The 23,967-nt window shown below is 34.0% G+C and overlaps 1 protein-coding gene across 2 annotated transcripts in view; it reads right to left on the bottom strand.

The window, feature by feature from the left end:
- Positions 1-5,047: 5,047 nt before the first annotated feature.
- Positions 5,048-23,967, bottom strand: part of LOC145291178 (uncharacterized) — a 60,615-nt gene continuing 41,695 nt past the window's right edge. The window contains exons 11-15 of one of the 2 annotated variants that reach the window (XM_080136778.1): positions 22,328-22,609; positions 12,123-12,210; positions 10,932-11,043; positions 6,207-6,515; positions 5,048-5,304 (exon numbers count right to left, since the gene is read on the bottom strand). In XM_080136778.1, the coding sequence (XP_079992904.1) occupies positions 5,130-5,304; positions 6,207-6,515; positions 10,932-11,043; positions 12,123-12,210; positions 22,328-22,609 (966 nt within the window). In that variant the 3' untranslated portion in view covers positions 5,048-5,129. The remainder of the gene's footprint in view (positions 5,305-6,206; positions 6,516-10,931; positions 11,044-12,122; positions 12,211-22,327; positions 22,610-23,967) is intronic. The other variant, XM_080136854.1, reaches the window with a different exon arrangement.

Here is a 23,967-nt window from a genome sequence, read left to right as displayed (position 1 = left end):
ACAGGTCCACTCTCCTTTTGTCGGGTTTGTCGGGGTACCAACAACTATTTAATCAATGATGCCTTCTCTGTTAATATCCACAACATTTTCCCAACGTTCAACAAGATTTTCAATATCTTTTTGGTAGAAATCATTTGATTTGGACTCGAAAAATAAAATATTATAAATAAATTTTCAAAGCAGATTATATCTAAAAAACAAGAACTCAGTTGCCAACCCAATATAAGAGCTACATGTGTGATGTATCGATCATATAATACAACATAATTTATTTTTGACAGCATAAGTAGCACAAAATAACCCGGATGTATGTTATACAGTTAAAATGGCAATAAAAATTTCGACTCATTAATCATTACTATAAATGTCAATGTTTGATTTTCAGAAAATTACTTGGTGTGCTCAACAAACTGAAGAGTTAAAAAGCTGTGCTGGATGTTTTACACACAATGTACGCCAAATTTACAGAAGAAATTCTCCAACATTAGAAAATAGGGTTGAAAAGAAGATTTTTTTTTCTTGAGTATGACGAAAAAGATTTCAAGTCGAGGTTTTTAAATCTAGATCATTCAACCACGGAAAAAAAGCTAACAAAAGGTTTTGCAATATTATTTATGGTTTCATTGTTTGATCAGGAACATATAAGTTTGAATAAGTTTCCTGCTAAGAAGTTCAGAATTTATCTTCTAGTGAGAAAAGTTTAGACCGTTTTTGTAAATATGCACAAAAATATCAGCTATTGACAGTTATGTGTTGGAAATTACTAAACACCAACAACAACAGCTTTAACTGTTAAAGAAATTCTGAGTTAAGCAAATAGACCAAAAGAACATGAAAATAGAAAAGCTTTGTATGGAAGGCAAATTTTAAAAAAGACAAAGCAAATGTAAAAGACTAGAGAAATAATTAATTCATACCAAACAAGAACAGAAAAAAATCATACAAATTATTTTAGGATGAAAATGCATTTTCACCAAATGTTATTTGGTGCATTATCAACCTCTTTAATTACAATTCTGAAAATCAAATAACGTTTACTTTGAATTTTAGATAATACAAATATCTTTATAAGACTGATTGTATGAATTCAACTGATTTTAAGAGATTTGTTTGCTATTAAGAAAGTTGAGACCAGTTGCACGCACCAAATTCGTCAATTATATATTGCCACAAAAAGAAACCATCATTTGTTGAGGTGGTCCAATTATTAACTAAATTGTTTAGTCTTAAAATGTCACCTTTTCACAAAAGGTGAAAATATATGGATTTCACTGGGAAAGAAGTCAGTCTACACTACTTTTGCTAATGTAATTAAAAATATTGCAACAATTTCAAATTGTTGGAGTTGAACACTAATAATTTTGAAATGTCTACACTTCACATGAGTTTTAGTATTAAATAGGGATGCTAAAATCAGAATATGGGTTTTTAATAAACTAGAAAATAAATCTGGTTTAACCCTTCAACATTTCTGCAAAGATTGACAATGTATTAGCGATGTTCACCAAAGCCGAGTGTCATATATTAGAAAAGTCTGTAACAAAAAAATTATTTAACCAAGTTTGATCAATAAAAGGAAAATTATTTTCCTCTTAAAATGAGTTTTAGTGGCATATAATTGCATTGGTGCAAAAATTGTCCATATAAAATGAAAAAATTGCAAAAATTGTCCATATAAAATGAAAGAATTGCAAAAATTGTCCATATAAAATGAAAAAATTGCAAAAATTGTCCATATAAAATGAAAAAATTACAAAAATTGTCCATATAAAATGAAAAAATTGCAAAAATTGTCCGTATAAAATGAAAAAATTACAAAAATTGTCCATATAAAATGAAAAAAATACAAAAATTGTCCATATAAAATGAAAAAATTGCAAAAATTGTCCATATAAAATGAAAAAATTGCAAAAATTGTCCATATAAAATGAAAAAATTGCAAAAATTGTCCATATAAAATGAAAAAATTGCAAAAATTGTCCATATAAAATGAAAAAAATTGCAAAAATTGTCCGTATAAAATGAAAAAATTGCAAAAATTGTCCATATAAAATGAAAAAATTGCAAAAATTGTCCATATAAAATGAAAAAATTGCAAAAATTGTCCATATAAAATGAAAACATTGCGAAAATTGTACATATAAAATGAAAAAAATTGCAAAAATTGTCCAAATTGAAAAAATTGTTTTAATTGCAGTTTCATGTGACACAAAAGTACACACTGCAGACTTAAAAATAAAATAACATAAAAATTGTTAAAAGTGAAAAATACCAGGAAATTTGTACAAGTAAAAATATAGAATAAATGTATTAAGCTACAACTTCAATATTCCCTAGAAACTTCCTCGGTTTGAAGAAGCCAGCTCAACCTGCATCAGATGAATGCCACACTAAGTAACAAGTACAAAAGTTGTGGCTAGTGGTGCCTAGGACACTTTATTGTTCAAATCTATGAAATAAAGTTTAATTAGAAATATGAGATTAAGCTAGCTTATTCCACATATAACAGAAAATATGGCTGACTGGGATAGCTTCCGTACATTCATATCTGATCTACCTTGGCATTCCATGTTTAAAAAGGATGTGTCCTCTATAGTATGGTAATTGTAGGCATAGACCACTTCATACCATCCAAAAAATTCCAACAAAAACCTAACAGCCAGCCATGGTTCTCCCCAGAATGTTCCGCTGCCATTGTGCACAGAAATCACTTTTTCCATAGCTACCAACGTAATAGATATACTGAGACTAAAGCTGCTTTCAGGACCGCCAGCAACCACTGTAAAAGAGTAATAAAAAATGCAAGAGAGCTATATGCTCAGTCCGTTAAATCGAAAGTAGCTGAGCAGCGGCTTGGTTCCCACCAGTTTTAGCAAATAGCAAATAGGATCCTGAACAGAAGTGTGCAGTCTATCCCAACCATTATCAATGGACCAGAGGTCATCTCGTCAGTATCAGACAAGGCCAAACTATTTGCCAAGAACTTTGCAGCTAATTCTACCCTATGCCACGAAAGCCATCAACTCCCCATATTTCCTCCTATAACACACAACACGCTAGGTAACATACAAATATCTGTGCGTGAGGTCGCCAATCTAATCAAGAACCTTGATTCCAGTAAAGCAACTGGCTCTGACGGCATTCCAATTATAGTGTTAAAAAAGCTTCAACTAGAACTTGCACCAATACTTACAAAACTGTTTAAACGTTGCCTTAAGGAAAAGTGCTTTCACACATTCTGGAAAACCTCATCAGTATGCCCTGTATTTAAGAAGTCATCTTCCTCTCAGTATCATGAGTAGGGAAAATAGTGGGATCCTTCTACCGCTCCAGAAGATATCTCACTACTGATGCAATTCTCTATCTATATAAAAGCCAAGTACATCAAAGGATGGAATACTGCTGCCACATCTGGGCAGGAGCTGCTAAAAACACCTATCCTGCCTTGACAGAGTACAAAATAGACTTCGTGGCTTAGTTGGATTATCCTTTTCTCTCCCTTGCAACCTCTCTCCCACAGAAGAGTCTATCTTTGTGAGCCTATCTTTGTTTTATCGTTATTTTCATGGCAAGTGCTCAGCTGAGCGCCACTCTGGTCCCCCCCCCCTCGCCAATCTTTCACGAAAAACACCCGTCTAGCTGAAACCACTGTCAATAACTTTCCCCACTCTTTATCTGTGCCTAAATCAAAACGTAGATTCCATGAACAAAGCTTCTTTCTTAGAATTGCACGCCTGTGGAACTCTCTACCGCTTGCCTGTTTTTCTCCTGAACTTGGATGTCTTCAAGTCCAACATAAACAAATTCCTGATGAACCGCCCCCTTAAGTAATGACACTTTATCAAATCTCCAATACTAACGAATACTACAACACTATCCCATTGATTACTGTACACACAATAACCCTTATCCCCGGGTGGCTTCTGGGCCTTGATAAGTGGTGACATCCATGTAAAAAAAAAAAGACAAGATTGTCTAGTGTATTGCAAGTCACATAAAACGAGAGACAAAACATAATAACAAAAAGGAAAGAGACGTGTGTAAAATAAAAAAGATCGTTTTTATTTCAAGAAATAAATATGTTGATTTGTGGACCTTTAACCCAGCAGTAAAAAGAGGTCACCTAGTTCAGATGGTTAAGACTTTGTCAGACTTATTGATGGGGACGTATCTCTGACTTAGTATGAAACACATCATAAATTAAACATACCATAAGGTCAAGTTGATTACAAGGATGAACTTTTAGTTTTGCTACTAAGGAGTTGTGCGCTGTAAATCATAAATCCCTCCCACAACCGGTATAAACTTAAAAAAAAAAATTTTTTAAAAATAGAAAAATAAAAATTAAAAAAAATGTTATTTTTTAAACATAATTATTTCATATTATTTGGATTATTCTGACAATTATTCCATCTTTAGTGTAATTTGCACAACATTTTAGCCAATGCAACCTCCGACCTCCTTCAGGTGGTAATCTTTCAGTCAAAGTTGAAAATTTGCATAGAATTTTGAACAGAACCCGATATTTAATCTGTGGGAGTAGCGTGCTCTTGTTCTGTCAAGGATTATATAAATGGGTTGCAATTGAAATCTGTACAGATTCCCAACTTAGATAGAAAGATTCCTGTTTTCGACAAGATACACCTGAAGAAGGTCAGAGGTTACATCTTCAAAAACGTTTGGAAAATAACATTGAAGATAATAATAGTTTGAAGAATCAAAATATGAAATAATCATCATTTAAAAAAAAATTCAGAAACATAACATATTAAATTAATCCTGAACAAAATATTTTCAATATTTCTATATTATCAAGTATAAACAAAAGAAAATAAAGAAATAAATTACAACTTTCAAGTTAGTAAATTTTAAATTTAAAAAATTTAAATATTTTTTAAAAAGTTTCTATATCTAGTAATTGTACCTATATTTTATTACCAAAATAATTTAATACCTGAAAACAATAAGGAGTAACTCTAAACCAATCATATGTTGGTATACGAGTCATGTGATAAGGTTTAAAAAAGAGAAAATCAAACACAAGACAGTAGTTTGTTTTTGTTTTTATTTTCCTTATAAAAAACTGAAGTTAAAACCGTGCTCGTGTGAAGAGAAAGAATGGTAGATGTTCAAGATTGGATGGAAGAAAAGAAAAGAGAGCGGTCTGTCGTATTTTGTGATGTTGGCAGTGGAGGAATCTGGGCAAATTCATTGTTGAAAAGGCGATTCACAGAGTCGTGACTTAAATCTTGCATTTCTTCACTAATTTCTTGGATACAGTCTTCCAGTATTGAATCGGCCAACCTGAATAGAAATGGAGAATTGTGTTTACAAATTTGATAGTGACATGATTGAGTTTGCAAAGGGAAAGGAAAAATGATGATTTGATGCATTTCAAGTGAGGAAACCAGCATCTTCATGCAGCCAAGTTTTATAGTGACTATAAGACTTATGGAATATCATGTGATTTACTTGTAAGTGGACAAAAAGTAGACATGGTCACCAAATGATGTAAAACAAATAAAAACCATTTCAAATGTAAAGGAGAGTGGGAGAGAGAGAGAGAGAGAGAGAGAGAGAGAGAGAGGAGATAAGAGCAGTTTTATTCATTAAAACAATATAAAAATATTGAAAGCATAAAATAATTTGCTTGATTAAATTTGGAAATTATTTAAGTTAAAAAATTTTTTTAGGATAAAATTACACTATAAATGAAAATTGGAAAAACAAAGGTCAAGAAAAGAGAAATAATTTTCTGGGGTTTTCAATAATTATTTAATGTTTATGTGCATGTGATGGTTGCATGCTTCTTATAAAAAGAAAAGTTAGAAAATCAACATCAAATCTCAAAGTATATGCTCATGTAAAATTTACCAGGAAGACAATGGAAGTGTAGTCAATCTCTACATGTACCCCTAAGAGAACTGTAGGGGTGTAATCCCCTAAAATCATCTCATCATGCAAAACACATGTTTAAACGAAGATGAAGAAGGCATTACTTACTTCAAAATCAATAAATAGAACATACGCTGCTTTATTTTAGACATTTCTAATTTTTTAATATAAATGCGAGCTATTATTATAAATATTATCTTCATAAGAAATGGCGGAAAAAGGATTGCAAAAGCACCAGCCATAAAAATAAATGAATAGAAAATACAAAGAATTAACATTTTAAAAAGCTAACATTTTCCAAATTAACTTACTCTTCAGTCAGGCGCCAAGGATCAAAGGTTTCCACTTGGTGATAGGCAGAATTGAGGAGATAGTTTGTAAACCTTTGTCGATTCTCTGTCACATTTTTCAAGATTTTATTGGATAGGAAAAGCCGCTTGGGTTTTCTACCTAGAGAATCCAGGGTGATGTTGGCCTTCTCCTGCTCTTGTTGACCGTCCAATTGGATTGTTCTGTTTTTAATTTCATTATATTCTTCACTTTGTACTCGTTGCTGATTGGTTTTGCTTTTGGTTTTTGTGAACCAGATGGCACCTGGAAATTCCCCAGACAAACATTTCCTAATTTTTAAAGTAGAGAAAGATAAATTTCAACAAATAGAAACTTAAAAGAAAAAAGATCATTTTCGCGCACGGACGTTTTGCCTTTTATATATATACTAGCGGGGGCTACCCGGCATTGCCCGGGTGTTTGGTGGTGTGTGTGGTTTTAGGTAAATCAAAACACCCGGGTGTTTGTGTCAGGGGGGGGGGGGGTAAATAAAAAAGTTTTGGTAGGTAAGTTAAAGGATCAAACCCGAACCCTTGAGTTGAAGTTGGAAATTAAAGTGTGAAAAAAAACGTGCGACGTTAACCACTGGGCCACCACGAAACAGTAACTGAAACATGTTTGAATTTATTTAAGTATTAAAACTTGGCAGGTGCCCATACTTAATGAGGTCAACTTTGACTGCGGGGCAGTATTTTATTTACTGCAGGGCAGGATTTTTTTTTTTTTTTTTGTTTCCCCAAAATGTTGTGGGGAAAATCAGCTCCCCATAAAAAGGGGATTGTCCAAATTGAATAGCAATTGTCTGATATAAGGAGAAACTTCATATTGATCAAAGCTGATTGCTTTCGGACGTTTCCGGCGATCGCGTCCGGAAAAATGCCGCCAGAATTAGTTTCGCTTTTATTATTTGAAAAAGCTTAATGCACATGCGGCGATTGAAAAATGTTGAATATTTATCTTTTCAAAGTCGAGCAAATTAAATAGACAGGTGACCCCCATTGTTAACTCGTAGATATTATCATTTAGACATGATATAAAAAGCTTTAAGAAGAAGTGAGTCGACCGATCGCTTCTCGGAAAAAAGTCTTTCTCGGACATACACACACACACACACACACATTTTCGCTTTTACACACACACACACACACACACACATTTTCGCTTTTATATATATAGACTAGCGAGGGGTACCCGGCATTGCTCGGGTGTTTGGAGGTGTGTGTGGAAACTCCGGGGTTGGGGGTGGGGGTTAAAAAAAAAAAGCAAGTATGAGGATCGAACCCGAACCCTTGCAGCAAAGTTGTAAATTAAAGTGTGAAAAAAAAAAACGTGCGATGTTAACCATTGCCCCACCGCGAGATGCTAACGGAAACACGTTTGAATTTATTTAATTACTTGGATTTGGCAGGTGCCCGTTTTAATGAGTTAATGAGGTCAATTTTGACTGCGGCATATTATTTCATTTACTGCGGGAACGCTTCCCAAGATGTTATAGGAAAAAGACTTACCCACATGCGGTGAGCGACAAATGTTGAATATTTATCTTCCCGAAATTGAGCAAATTAAATAGACAAGCGAGCTTCATTGTTAACTTTGAGATATTACAATTTATATGTGATATAAAAAGTTTTTAAAAGTTGTGAACCGACCGACCACTTCTCTGAAAAAAGCCTTTTGTAGACATACAGAAAAAACGGACACACATACATACATACACTCACACATTTTCGCTTTTATATATATAGATATAAAAGGCAAAACGTCCACGCATGTTTTTGTATGTCCAAGAAAGGCTTTTTTTCGAGGGGGGGGGTCTCAAGAGGGTTACTGTATTTTTACAACTTTTTATATGCTCCCTAGACCATAATATCTACGATTTTTACATTTATTTACATCAACTTTTAAAAAAATCATGCTATTCCATCCTTTTACACGTTTGTTGGTCTTTTTCATATAAATAAAGCAAAACTCCCTGAAAGAAAGCCATCAGCAGCCTTTCATGCCGGGACATCTAGAAAGCAATTAGCTTTGATCAATGTGGGGGAAAACACTTCATATCAGATAACTGCTATTCATTTCAGAGTTCCTCCTTTTTCAGGGGAGCTTGGTTTTCCCAACATCGTGGGGAAACAAATAAATGAAACGACGGAAAGCTGAACTGGCCTTCAGCCAACGTTCATTTCTGGACCTGCGTGAACTCATTCACTTAGCAAGTCAATCTTTTGATTGACATTGCTAAATTTGAACGCTTTTCACTTCCTATGGGTTCGTAGTGTAGCAGTAAGATGTCATGGTTTCTTTCACTTTCTTCTCCGCCTTCGCATCACGGGTTCATCATGGGTTCAAGCCTGCCTGCCTACTAACACTTTTTTTTTTCTTTTACACCTCCAAACACCCGGGCAACGCCGGGTACCCCCACTAGTAATATATAACAGACTTCATATAAAGTCAACTGGGTTTTCAAACTTTAACGAATGAAATTTTTGTCTTATTAAATTATGATTTTGTCTGTTTTCATATGGTTGAAACTAGAATTTGTTTTAATTTGATTCGCTGTCAACAGAAAAATGTAGCGTGATCTCAGGTATGAATCACATGAAGATTTAGTGTGTTAGCTGTTGAAAAGAATTATATAAACAAATTTGTGCTACTATGTCATTCTTGTGGTTTTGAGAGATAATGAAATTTTGCCCAAGGTTGATTTTTGCCCTGGCTTGATCTAAGAACTATTGTGTCCATTATGATTATTTTTTTTCCCATTTATCACAAGATGACATGATACATTTGCATTTGTTTAAAAAAATTTTTTTTTTCAGTTATACAATCTGAAATTTGGCTTGAAATTTGACTGATCTACTTGAGGTAGAAGAAAATCATTGTAGCACTTCAACTACTATTACTACTAACAATAATATCAATAACCATGAATTCAAATCTATTGTTTAGAAGTACAATAAATCTAATACATAGGGTTATCATGTGAGGTTTTAAAAGTTGGACCTGAATAGCATTTAAGCTGATGGATCAATATTTGCTTCTGACAATCTTTGATTTTTGTTGTTATATGCTATTTGACCTAAAAAAGTACTTTGTTTTGCTTTCTTTACGGAACTAATTATTCAACTTTAGAAACTTTTTCAAATGGGCATATTCTTTAGTAATTCCTTTTTCTAACAATTTTCATTATCAGATAAACAATTATATGTTTAATTACATAAATATTAGCCTATTCGTTTCTTAACATTACTTAATTATCATTCTAGTAGGTAAATACTTTAGCAATTATACAAATTATTTAAAGTGTTGTTTTAAACTAAATCTGAAGTGGACAATTCTGTAAATTTGAAGCCTTCAAAATGTAGATTAGAACACCTTGTCTATAAATTAAAGTTGACTGGTAGATGATTATTTTTAATACTATTATTTAATACTATTATTTAGATATTTATTTAAATGAATAATGCAATAGGTAAAATAATAAAAAGCCACTACATAAAATTTATTTATGATAATTCTAGGTTTAAAATATCAGACCTAAACATCATTAAAGCTCTCTAAAGTTACTTCTCTTGATTATGACATTTCCAGTTATTTTTTTTTTAAGTACATTAACTCATTTCTGTATTAACAAAACTACAATGTTGCGTGTTTGTGTTCATGTTTCTCACTCACGCTCAACTTTAATAAATACATATAAAATTAATTTTCTTAAAACTAAATTGATCTATTTTTTCATTTTTTTTTTTTTTTTTTACACACGTTCACCCTTAACAAGGCATATTGGGGCAACTATTTGGGACCATGTTTCTTTTCTTCTTTTTTTTTTTTTTTTTTTTTTTTTTTTTTACACGGTGGTCACCACTTATCAAGGCCGAGAAGCCACTCAGGGATAAGGGTTATTGCAAGTACAGTACGTTAGTGTGGAGATTTATTGAAGTGTTTACTTAAGGGGGAGGTTTATTCGGAATTTGTTTACGTTGGACTTGAAGACATCCAGGTTGTAGTCAGGTGGGAAGCCGGCAGACGAAACAGAGTTCCACAGGCGTGCAGTTCTAAGAAAGAAGCTTTGTTCATGGAATCTACATTTGGATTTAGGCACAGATAAAGAGTGGGGAGAGAGAAATGATTTAATGATGTCTAGGAAAGATTAATAAGATGTTGGTTTACGCTACATTTAAACTTCTGCATATCAGTACAGCCAGGGAAGCAGGTAGCAGGAAAGGAACTCCAAAGTCTAGCTGTTCAAGGGAAGAAACTATTAGAATAGACAGCTTTTTGGCATTTAGGAACCTCAACAGTAAAGGGGTGAGATTTTGTAGTTAAGCTGGTTTGTCGGGGATATGTACGACGAGGGGGCACAAGTGAAACGAGTTCATCAGAGAACATTCCATGAAAATATTTGTAAAACAGGCACAGAGATGAAACATTGCAGCAATGGGACAAAGGTTGGATCTTAATTGATAAAGTGTCAAATAAATTGAAATCTTGACTTTGAATTACTTTTTGTTAGGTCCTCATCTATATGTGGCAATACATCCATCCATGCAGGGCAGGTAAAGATAGTTTGATGTTGGATATGTTCTACTTAAGAATGTTAGTTATGATACTAAAATAGAACCTCAATAGTTCTTTGTGGAAGCAAGACTAAAATGCACCTATTGGGTGGCTTTTTAGCTAGTCTGACAAAATGAACCAAAAAGACTTACTGTGATTGCTCTTCCTGGACAATCTCAAAGGATTTTTCTGAACTTGCCATTTTAGAAAGGAATATTGGACTGGGAGAGCTGGGGTGGTGATTGCCTGAAGGAACAGACCCTGCTTTTGCAACGATAAGAGAGAAATAGAGTGAGAGCAAGAGAATAACATTAATTTCAGTCTTTGAAAGCAATAAAAAAACAAATATACAAAATAGACAGGTAGAATGTAACTCTTGTCTTTTGGGATAGAATCAAAGTGTAGTATCTGTTCTATCCTTGGTAAGAAAAGGAAAAATTCTTTTTTATTTTGGTCTCATCCAAAATTACAGTTTTCAGGGAGCTGGATATTTCACATATAAAGGCATAACCTCCTATCTAGTTTTGCCCTTTGAGGAGGAAAGTAAATAGAGATAGTTAGGATATAAGACAAGGCCATTTCTACAGAAGGACAAAAATGTCATTCAATAGTAAATGTCATTTACAGTTTCACCCATTTCTTCAGTATTCTTAATAATTTGGAGGTATGAAAATCACAAGACCAATAAATAAAATCAAAATATTTATATTTTTTTATCATAAAGAGAAAAACTTACTTTATCTCATAAAATAAATATATTCTAATCCAAAACACCAAACTCTGCAAAAAGTGAGCAGTAAGTTTTATAAAAATTTCTATAAATAATTTTTTGAGTTATAATTATATAATAAATAATTATATTTGCTGATTTATACAGAATCGTTTTCATCCAATTTATTTCTTCATATTTGTGTCTTACCACTTACAAACTACTTTTTTGAAAGGTCTGCATAACTCAGAGAATATGGTAATCAGTCTGTCTGCAATTTCTTTCTGCCTTTGTCAAAGGAAGCATTTTCTTGATCTATGTGTACCACTTTTTTGTGACGCTGTGCCTGATTTGGGTTGTTATGAAACGAGTATGGATAAATGTTCAAATACAAAATTAACTAAATTTCTGTCTTTAAAAATATATTTTATTATAATTTAACTAACACTGTGGATCATTTGCCTAATTAAAATATAAATATTGTCTAATAAAGTAATTTTTTTTTAAGTTGTGATTACATAATAAATACTTATATTTGTTGATCTATACTGAAACATTTTCATCCAATTTATTTCTTCATATATTTGTCTTACCACTAACAAAGGTCATTGTATTTCAATTCAGACAGACTGACCTTTGGCTCTGCTACATTCCTGAGCTGCTGTTTCTGTGTCATGATATTTGAGTGAAGGCAAACGAGACCGAATTTGAAGTTGTTCATTCTGGAATAGAAAAAAAACAAAAACTTCTCAATCTATTATTTCAAGAAATAGTCATTAAAGATATAGAGTAAAGTTAGTCATTTTCTTAAACATTTGGGATTAATAACTTTCTGTCTACAAAGTCAATGTTTTTATTTTATTTTTGTTTGTCTAAAAGACATATCAGCACATAATTGTAAATGGTTACTGTAATACAGACAAGATTGATGGATGTCAATCTGAGTGGGGATTTGAGCAGCAAAGTGTTTGTTCATATTAGATTAAAATTTCTCCATGTTGGTATAGTCGTGGAAATAAGAAGGAATCTCACAAACAAGTGGTTCAAAGAAAGAAGTTATAAGAGTAGAAATCTTCCAGCATCTAGAGATCTCTACAATGAAGGGGTGGGATATTGCTACTGATCAGGTGGGTTTAGAGTATTTTTGTTGAGGGCATACAAGTACAGTTGTGGTACGGTATCTTCATGAACCCGAGTTGGGCGATGGTTTCGTGATCACCACATATTTCGACTGGTCTTTCTCTGTTTCCTTCCACGCCTACGTTGCTTTATCCGTAGAAAGAAGAGATGAGTGCTGTCCAGTCGACGAAGGTTGAAGTTGTTGCTGGAGGGAAGAAAAGTTGCCAAGCAAACAAAAAAAATGTCGGAAAGCGCTTGTTATAAACAATAACAACGTTTATTAACACAATCTTCAAAAACACCACGGAATGTGAGTGATTGTGGTTGACTGGCGCAAGAAAGTTTTCTTCAAAAATCTTAACTGCAATTAATCAGCATTAATGATGTAGAACGGAGTGGCAACAGATTTGGTTCTTTAAATGGCGACAGAAAATGAACCAATTTGATTTTTCACTTTGGGTATCATCTATTTATTGGCCTGAATCCTTGAACAATCAGTGTCTGATTGGTCAACCAATAGAGATTGCCGACTAATGGCTATCGTCGTAACAATCACCCTGGTTAGCCTCGGATTGGTTTTAGATAATCGGCAAATTAGTTGCAGTCATTGGGAGGGGCTATATGGAGCAATTCTGTGATTAGTTTATGAATGATGTATAGCCGCCCAGTCCTTGTGCTAAACTTGTGCTCAATTCTAAGTTATGACAACCCAAAATGTTTGCCAACTTAGAAATATATTTATTGTTTATAATTTTGAAATTTATGATTTCCAGCAGTTGCAAACATCTGCAATTTATTTTGTTTTAGTTTTATAGCTCGAGTCACAATCTCTTTGCACATAAAATGTTGGATTTCCAAAACGAATTTATTTTAATAATTTGTTTATAATTTTGAAAGGTCCATACACCTGCAGATGGTTTTTGTTTTATAGACAGTTTTATAAGTCAATCCTGTTCTTTCTCAGGTCATCATCTCTTTGCACTCAATGATAGTTTATTACACTTGGTTCTTAAAAAGTGTTGGCTACCCAAACAAATTTTATACTGTTCAATAAAACAATTATTATCATAATTTAAGTAATTATTATTTAATTCAATTTGCCAGTCTACTTTTTGACACTTAATTAAAGGTTGATTGATTGATTGGTTTTACGGCATATCAACCTATGCGGTCATTTAATGCCGGAGTCCTTTTTTTTTTTTAACTTTTTTCATTGGGAGGTGGGGAATGACTTTTTCAGCCTTTCCTCCCTTTTTTTTATAAAATTGAACTAAGAAATTGACTGTTGTATTTATACATGGATGTGTTTATTTGGGTGACTTTAAATTTCCTTAAATTTTCTTATATAAATTTACTTTCCTTAGGTATGCTAGAATATTTGCTGAGTTGACCTTTTCAAAAAGGTCTTCCATATTGCTTTCTGTATAATATAATTTTCTAGTTGGGGCAAGGTCATCACACCCAACTAGGATATGTTTTACTGTGAGTGTCTCCTGGCATGGGATGCACTCTGGCGCCGATTCTCCATTTAGTATATAAGAATGAGTAAAGTTGGTGTGCCCTATGCGCAGCCGAGTCAGTATCACATCTTCTCTGCGTGATCTCTTGATGTCCGGACATCGTTCCTTAAGTTCAGGTTTGATTGAGTATAATTTGTTGCCCTCTTGCTGACTCCACCGCAGTTGCCATTTTTCCTGTATGTATGCTTTTATCTGGGGTCTAAGATCAGTATGTGGAATCTTAAAATTGTCAGTTGGAAGGTGAGAAGATCTTTTTGCAGCTATATCTGCCCTGTCATTGCCTTTGATCCCCACATGGCTGGGGATCCAGACAAGAATAATGTTTTTAGTAGTTGAAAGGATATTGATTTTTTCTATTAATTTTGTTGTTAGTGGATTTTCTTGTTTTTGATTTTGTATAGATAATAGGACTGATAGAGAATCTGTGAGAATGATGAAGTTTCTGGTGGTTTCCTCTGAAATTATGTTAAGTGCTAGATCGATAGCTATAGTCTCTGCAGTGAATATAGATGCTTCATTTTGAAGATTTCTCTTCATTGTGATTTTATGGTACGTTGCTGCACATCCAGTGTGATTGTTGCTTTTAGACCCGTCTGTGTAGATAAAGGTGTAGTCTGAATATTGTAATTTTAAATGTTGAAGTTCGTCGTGGTATTCAATAGGGTTTGTGGTAGATTTGGACTTTTTGTTTAGGTTGAGTTTTATTTCAACTTGTTTCATGGTCCATGGGGGTGTTTTAGGCAGTATGAAGTTGTGAATGCTGGAGATTGGAATTTTTGATTCTTCAATGCTTTCCTTCATTCGGAGCCCGAACATTTTGATAGTTTTTCTTCTCATGTTAAAGAGTTCTTCATATTTAGGATAGAAGGTACATTGGTATGCAGGGTTGTTTGGGCAAGACTTCAGTTTCAGTAAATATTGAAGGGCTAACTTTTCTCGCCTTAGATCTAGTGGGGGTTCGTGTGCTTCCGTGTATAGACTGTTCACGGGGGAAGTTCTGTATGCTCCTAGGGCCAATCTTAGGCCAGTATGGTGAATAGGGTCTAGGCTTTTTATATATGATGTTCGGGTTGATCCATATATGAAACAACCGTAGTCTAGCTTTGAGCGGACTAGTGCTCTGTAAAGTTTAAGGAGTGTTTCCCTGTCTGCACCCCAATCGGTATGTGCTACCACTCTCAAAAGATTTACAGCTTTGTTACATTTTTTTTTCAGATAGTTTATGTGTGGGATGAATGTTAACTTTTTGTCAAATAAAATCCCTAAGAATTTGTACTGGTCAGTAACGGGTATGGGCATTCCTTCCATGGTTAGGACAGGATCATTATGCATGTTCTTTAGTTTGCAGAAATGCATGCATTTCGTTTTTCTTTTGGAGAATCTAAATCCATTCTCTTCCGTCCATCTCATTACTTTGTTTAAGCACAATTGAAGCTTCCTTTCTATTATAGATATATATCTAGATCTACAGCATATTAGGAAGTCATCCACATATAGGGAGCAATCTACCCCAGGGTTAAGGTTTTTTACAATGTTGTTAATTCGGATACTGAACAGGGTCACTGACAGTATACTCCCTTGAGGTACTCCATTCTCTTGTTCTTTCAAGTCCGAGAGAGCTGTGTCAACCTTTATTCTGAACCGTCTATTTTTTAAAAAATTTTCAATAAAAATTGGCATTCTGCCTTTTAGTCCAAGCGCCTTCAGATCCCTTGTAACACCGTACTTCCACACAGTATCGTAGGCTTTTTCCATGTCAAAAAACACTGCTGTTAAATGTTCCTTCCTTACAAAGGCTTCTCTGATGAAGGTTTCAAGTCTGACTATGTGGTCTATTGAACTTCGGTTTTTCCTGAATCCTGTTTGAAATTCTGTAATAAGATTCTCTGTTTCCAGGAACCAGATTAGTCTTTTGTTTATAATCCTTTCCATGGTCTTACAAATGCAGCTTGTTAGAGCTATTGGCCTGAAATTCAATGGATCTGAGACGTTACTTGATTGGGATTGGATGTTTGAGTTTTCAGATTTGGGGATTGGTATTATTGTGGCCTCTTTCCAGGTCTCGGGTACGTTTCCACTGGACCATATAATATTGAAAATTTCAAGTAGGTATTTCATTGAGGTTTCTGGAAGTTTTTTGAGGATTTCATATGGAATTTCATCGGGCCCTGTAGCTGTGTCATGGGATTTGGTTAGTGATTCTTTTAATTCAGGCAAGGTAAGAGGTTGGTTGTATTTTTCAGTATTTTGTGATTTAAATAGAATTTTATTTTTCTCTTCCTTTTCTCTAATCTTTTTGAATTTCTCTGTCTGTCACATGATGAAATTTTTGATAAATTATCTGCCAGGTTATTGGAAATGTCTTTTTGATCGGTGTATATTTTGTTGCCTTTAGAGATGTGGGATATTGGTGTACTACTACACTTTCCTTCTATTTTCCTCATCATGTTCCAAACTGTTTTCGCCTTGGTATTCACATTAATTTTGGATATATAATTTCTCCAAGTTGTTCTTTTGGATTCCTTTATGATTCATCTGGCTTTTGCTCTGTTGTTTTTGAAGAAATCCAGATTTTCGCTTGTTGGATACTTTTCGAATTTTCTCAAGGCAGCTCGTCGAGCTCTGATGGCTTTTCTGCATTCTTTTGTGAACCAAGGTTTGTTGTGATTTTTGGTTTTGGTTGTTTTCGGTATGGTATTATTTGCTATGTTTGTGAGTGTTTTAATGAAGTAGTTCAAATGGTCATCTTCATCATTCTTTTCGATAATTAATTGGTTTTTGCACTGTTCCTGGAAGTCTTCCCAATCCGCTTTATGTAGGTTCCATTTGGGTGTTTTTTGTTCAGTGCTAGTACTTAGACTTTCCAGGATGATTGAGAAATGATCACTCCCACAGGTGTCATTGTGTACTTTCCAGTCATAGTCCATATATATGGAAGGATCACATAAGGTAAGGTCAATGGCGGTGAAAGTACCTGTTGCTGGGTACATATAGGTGTAGTTTTGATTATTAAGGAGGCATAGATTATTTTTATTTATTATGTTTTCTATTTCTTTTCCTTTTTTATTTGTTTCTTTACTTCTCCATATTACATTGTGACTGTTGAGATCTCCTAGTAGAAAAAAGGGTTTAGGGAGTTGTTTTATTAATTGAGTTATCTCAGTTTCGTTGATTGTATCTTTTGGAGGGATGTATATTGAGCAAAGTGTTATAGTTCTATGTAGAGTCACTGAAACTGCAATTGCTTGCAAGTTTGTGTTTATATTTATTTGTCTTTGAGGGACTTCATTCTTCACAAGTATTGATGTGCCTCCAGAAGCTCTGTCCGTATCTTTATTTATGTAGTTGTAAGATGTGTAGTGTTTTATGTTGATGGTATTATTTTCTTTCAGAAAGGTCTCCTGTAGACAGACAAGTGCTGGGCTCATATTTGTTATTAATAATGTGAGTTCATTTTGGTTTGCTTTTATCCCTCTGATATTCCATTGTAATATTTTGTTCATTTGGAATTGTGTTCAACTTCCATCGTCTCCAATCCCTCAAATCTATTTTCTGTCGGAGTCCCTGTTCGAGATATAGATCGGGATCTTTCTTTTCCTGTTTTTGTTTGTTTTTTTTTTTTGTCTGGGGGGATTTTTGATTCTTTTCTGGCTTGTGATGTGTTTGATGGTGGTTCGGTTGTTTTTGTAGAAATGGTTTGTGGTTTTGTTTCTTTTTGTGGTTCAGTAGTGTCTTTACTTAATATTATCCTTGGATTAATTGCAGACATTGCACTATTCATTTTCCTCATTTCTTCTAATAGTTCTTTCATTTCCTTTATTAGTTTGCTTAGGACATCAATTTTCTTGTCAGTTGTATCCGTTACATGTATATGACCATTTTGATTGTTGATTGGATTAGTTTTTTTTGTTGCATCTGCATATGTTTTAGTTTCGATGATTTTCCTGGCCTCTGGGTAGGATATATTCTTTATATGTTTTAGTTTGGTCACTTCTTTTTCTCTTTTCCATATTTCGCAATATCTAGAGCCAGCGCCATGGTTTCCCAGGCAGTTGGCACACTTGAAATCTTTTCTGCAGTCAATGTGTGGGCCACTTTCTCCACATCTTCCACACACTGGTAATCGTGTGCACCGATCTTGATGGTGTCCAAACTTCTGGCATTTGAAGCATTGGAGGGGGTTTGGAATATAAATTTCTACATTTATTTTCATATATCCGACTTTCACTTCTTTGGGTATGGTGAGGGAATCGAAAGTTAGTATATATGTATTGGTATTGATTTTCTCACTGTTTTTTTTTAATTTGAACTCTGCGAACATCTAACACATTCTGTTTCTGTAAGTTTGTCCTGATTTCCTCCAAGGGACAAAGTGCAAGTTCGTGGCTTTTCACTACTCCTTTGCAGGTATTTAGGGTTGGATGTCTGTAGCATTTGACTTTGATGTTTTCAAATAATTTTAGTTTCAATATTTCTTTAGTTTGTTCTTCGTTATGGGTTTCTATTAGTAGGCTGCCGTTAAATTGTTTTTTAATAGACTTTGGTTTTAGAGTTTTAAGATTTTTTTCAATTTTAAAAGGTGATAGTTTGCTCAAAGGAGTTTCCTCCATTGATTCTATTACTACGAATGTTGAGTTCCTTGGTTTTATCGTCTCTTCGTCAGAGCTACTGATGTCAGAGACATCAGAGTGGGTTCTCTTTGGGTGGTTGGGTGGTTTTTGGGAGGAATAAGCCATATATTTTGTTTTCTTTTTTCATCATCTTTGTTCCCCACCCACCTCGGAGTCCTATTTGGGAAGAACCTTGGGGGAAACCCATTCGCCCAGCCTCTACAGGGATACAATGATGATATAACCGACTTTGGTGGTATCATAATGATTATCTGTTCTCTCTTGATATTGCTATGGGATCTGTAGCAATCCTGAGGGGTTTACAGCCTCGTCATCGATATTCACACCTAATCGATTGACCCTCAGCCACCGCTTTCCATCATATATTAGGGAGTAGGGTTATTTGTGGGAGAGGGGGGATGTGTTGTATTAGTAGTGAGTTTTTGGAATGGGCAATATATGGTGGGGCTTGGCGTGACTGGCCGATTGGTTGGATCGGGCCTCTCCGACCGCCCGTCTAATCGAAGTAAGGGCCAAAGTAATGTGTTGCGGTGCCTAAACTTCTATGTATCCTGGTTTAGGTTCGCTCAATCACCAGGATCACGTCCTAAGACTTTACGGGTAGCAACCCACGGCTAACTGGTTGCCCCATTGACGGATTTTTACCCTCTGCAGGGGGGCAGTCGGTTTGTTCTCATGCCCTACCGACAGGGCAAAAAAATAAATAAATAAATAAATAAATAGATAATTTAATAGAATATATTTGTTTTCTTTTTCTTTCTTTTTTTGTTGTTTCTTTTCCTTTTTAAAATCTGTTTCTATTTAACCCATAGTTGGGACCCTAACAGGTACTACCACTCCGGGTCAGGGTGGACCTGGGAGCAATGGCAATTAAGAGGTGGCTCCACACTCCCCAAGCCCGTAAGCCGGACCTCACCATTGGATGTAGTTTAAGGTCATATCCAGGACCGGGAGTAAGGTAGGAAAAAATAAATAAAAAAAGGGGGGGGAAATAGGCTGTTGTTTTTGTTTTTGGTTTTGCAGAACATAATTAAGTTTTACAAAAAAGATCAAAAAACAAAAAAACGTCAATGTAGGTGCATTTCGTCTCAGGAGAGCCACAGGGCAGCCTGATCTGGTAGCACCAGCTTAATTAAAGGTGTCATATAGTAAGCCCATGATAGCATATTCCGTGAAGGTACTTGTAAAGCAAGCACAGTAATGCAAACACTGCAGCGATAGGCCGTTTCCCCTTATATTCAAAATTGTGATGAACTTTTGTAACTCAACTTGACTCAACAATCATTTTTAGTTATATTAAACGAATCGAAGAAGAAAAGTGTAAATGATGAAAAGGCAAGAAACACACATGTACAGAAACACAAAATGTGGTTTCAAGTTCTTATATAGAAAAGCAACGAAACAGAAAAAATGCGTTAAATAATCTAGGGGCGATAATTTGTATTTAAGCTGCAAAGATTGATCATTCATTTTTTGTTCACGATCATAACAATTTTCCAAACCAGAATACAAGGGTTGCCTTTTTTCTTTCTTGGCGTTCAGGCCAAGATCAAAGTATAGTATCTGTTCTGATGCTGCACTTCATTTTTTGGTCCAAGTTAATGGAGAAGAAATCCTTCATGACTGATATATTTTTTATTTTTGTTACTAACCAAAGTGTCCCTTTTTGAGGAAATGGTTTCTCCCCACATTAAAAGCCGACCTTGTGTTTAACTTTGCCCTCGTGGGGAGGCAAGTAAACAAAACAAAAAAAAAAAAAAGGTAGTCAGATTAAAAGTTCAAGCCAAAAGATGTTATTCATATAGAAGAGCAACAAAACAGAAAAATACCCAATAATGAATTAAATACAGAAAGTCATATTTTAAAGGTACAAAGATATATGTTCCTTACATTATTCGATTTATTTATCAAGAGTATCACCATACTGATTTTCCTAATCGGAATATCTTGTTTTCAAACAAACTGAAGCCAAAGATACTTTGGTATTGTAAACATAAAAAAAAAAAAGATTGCTTAGACAAAGTTAAATATTGCTATTATAGATGCAAGGCTATTTGGGCCTAAATTCTAAAATCCGTCCAGATAATATTATATGGAGGGCATTCCAAAAGTAATGGCTCCTATTATTTTATTCTACTCAAATGGATCAAAGGGGGATTACAAATTACATTGTTATGATGACTGAACTTATGCATTCATGACTTGAAAGCTTCATCTCTGTTGCAGATATTGACAGTGGAAGACTAAGTAAGCAACCTCTGTCATGAATATGCATAAGAAGCAGAGATAGATCATTGAATTCCTGGCAAAAAAGGATTGGTAATTTTTGTAGAAAAATAAATTCTGAAACACAAAAGATTGCTTCTCTTAATGGCATCATTCCTACTCATTAATTTTTGTAGAAAAATACATTCTGAAACACAAAAGATTGCTTCTTTTAATGGCATCATTCCTACTCATTAATTTTTGTAGAAAAATACATTCTGAAACACAAAAGATTGCTTCTTTTAATGGCATCATTCCTACTCATTAATTTTTGTAGAAAAATACATTCTGAAACACAAAAGATTGCTTCTTTTAATGGCATCATTCCTACTCATTAATTTTTGTAGAAAAATACATTCTGAAACACAAAAGATTGCTTCTTTTAATGGCATCATTCCTACTCATTAATTTTTGTAGAAAAATACATTCTGAAACACAAAAGATTGCTTCTTTTAATGGCATCATTCCTACTCATTAATTTTTGTAGAAAAATACATTCTGAAACACAAAAGATTGCTTCTTTTAATGGCATCATTCCTACTCATTAATTTTTGTAGAAAAATAAATTCTGAAACACAAAAGATTGCTTCTTTTAATGGCATCATTCCTACTCATTAATTTTTGTAGAAAAATAAATTCTGAAACACAAAAGATTGCTTCTTTTAATGGCATCATTCCTACTCATTAATTTTTGTAGAAAAATACATTCTGAAACACAAAAGATTGCTTCTTTTAATGGCATCATTCCTACTCATTAATTTTTGTAGAAAAATACATTCTGAAACACAAAAGATTGCTTCTTTTAATGGCATCATTCCTACTCATTAATTTTTGTAGAAAAATAAATTCTGAAACACAAAAGATTGCTTCTTTTAATGGCATCATTCCTACTCATTAATTTTTGTAGAAAAATACATTCTGAAACACAAAAGATTGCTTCTTTTAATGGCATCATTCCTACTCATTAATTTTTGTAGAAAAATACATTCTGAAACACAAAAGATTGCTTCTTTTAATGGCATCATTCCTACTCATTAATTTTTGTAGAAAAATAAATTCTGAAACACAAAAGATTGCTTCTTTTAATGGCATCATTCCTACTCATTAATTTTTGTAGAAAAATAAATTCTGAAACACAAAAGATTGCTTCTTTTAATGGTATCATTCCTACTCATTAATTTTTTGAATAAACAAAATATGAGGCCTTACTTTTGGAACGACCTTCATATGTTAGGTATTCATAATGAACATCAGAATGTTATTCAAAACTGTTTTTTGAAGATGTAAAAGTCCTTGCAACTGACCTCCATTTCTTGTATTCTGTGAAGTAAAACTTCTAATGGAGGCAGATTCAAATCAACCAACCGTGCCTCCTCGTCCGTGAAGTGGAGATCTGCTATCGACTCTACCTTCTGTACATCACTCTTCTCCTGTACATCGTTTGTGACCAAAGGTATGTGCTTTGCTTCCTGTCTTTCACGTTGTCGTTCAGAATCAAGAGCCAGCAGTTCCTCGATTATCGATTCACCAATCTGCTTCATCTTGTTAACTGAATGGGAAGCAAGTGGTTGACCACCAAAACCTGGCTAAATGAGAGAAACGTATATAAAGCTAGAAGAGAGAAGACATATCCATATAAGATTTGTAACAAATTGAAAAACAGGTAGCAATTGCAGATATTAACATAAAATATGGAGGGAGGTATTATATAAAATGTTTCAAGAAATTAGCCAAAATACATGGAGTTAAATGTGACACAGTGCATTATGAGGGATCAACCGAGATATAATGATATGCAAAGATTCAACGGATTCTGGGAGAGTCAACCGAGATATAATTATATGCAAATGTTCAATTGATTATGAGGGATCAACTGAGATATTATATGCAAAGGCTCAATGGATTATGAGGGATCAACTGAGTTATAATGAGATGCAAAGATTCAATGGATTATGGAGGAGTCAACCGAAATATAATGATATGCAAATGTTCATTTGATTATGAGAGATCAACTGAGATATTATATGCGAAGGTTCAATCAATTGTAAGGGATCAATTGGGATATAATGATATACAAAGGTTCAATGGATTATAATTGACTCCATAGAAACAGTATAATTACATTGACACATGAGTTCTCATTAGATCATGAAAGTTAAGCAATGTTGAGTTTGGTCAGTACCAGATGAGTGACCATTTGGGAATACCTGTATATAGAAGGATATGGACACCTGTCTGCAAGAACTAAAAAAACTAACATCATCATCTCAGTTGACCTGGGTATACATGGAATTGATGACCACTTCACTAGAAACTCCCTCCTTCGAAGGAAGTTTGTTTAACCCACCTAGATAGAATGCTGCCCTGTCAGTTTGAATGATCCTATATAAGTAAAACTATTTAAATTTTAATTGATTTAAATTAAGCTTATCATATATTTTTCATTGATCGTTTTACGCAATGAGTTAATGTTCTAGTTGTCAGATAGTGCTAAACACCTGGTGTTGAGACTGTCTACCAATAAGACGTAAGTGACATATGGTAAAAAAAAAAAAAATGCCTGGAGTGAAAACAGATTGTGAGAAGAACATCATTTTATTAACATTTATGGAAGTAATTAGCTGATCACTAGGGCTAGGACAACAGCATATTCTTTTCATTGTTTTGACTCTCGAGTGTGTATCTGTTGATATCTTATATGCTTTTATATAAAGTGATGTGGTTCTTGGTTGATTAACTATGTCTAACTGTGTCGGATATATACTCGAGAGTCAAAACAATGAAAAGAATATGCTGTTGTCATAGCCCTACTGATCACACCCATACACTCAATTATTTGAAATCTTCAAACTATTGTTCTCATCTTAAGTGTTATTTTCATAATGTTTCAGTATTTCATCCACTACATCATGGCTAAAATTCAGTTGTAAAGTTCCACTCTTAT

Source organism: Euprymna scolopes, chromosome 1, assembly GCF_053919585.1.
Source record: "Euprymna scolopes isolate OS-2025 chromosome 1, ASM5391958v1, whole genome shotgun sequence".
NCBI lineage: Eukaryota > Metazoa > Mollusca > Cephalopoda > Sepiida > Sepiolidae > Euprymna > Euprymna scolopes.
Note: the sequence above shows the minus strand (reverse complement) of the source record. Positions and strands in the feature narration are given on the sequence as shown.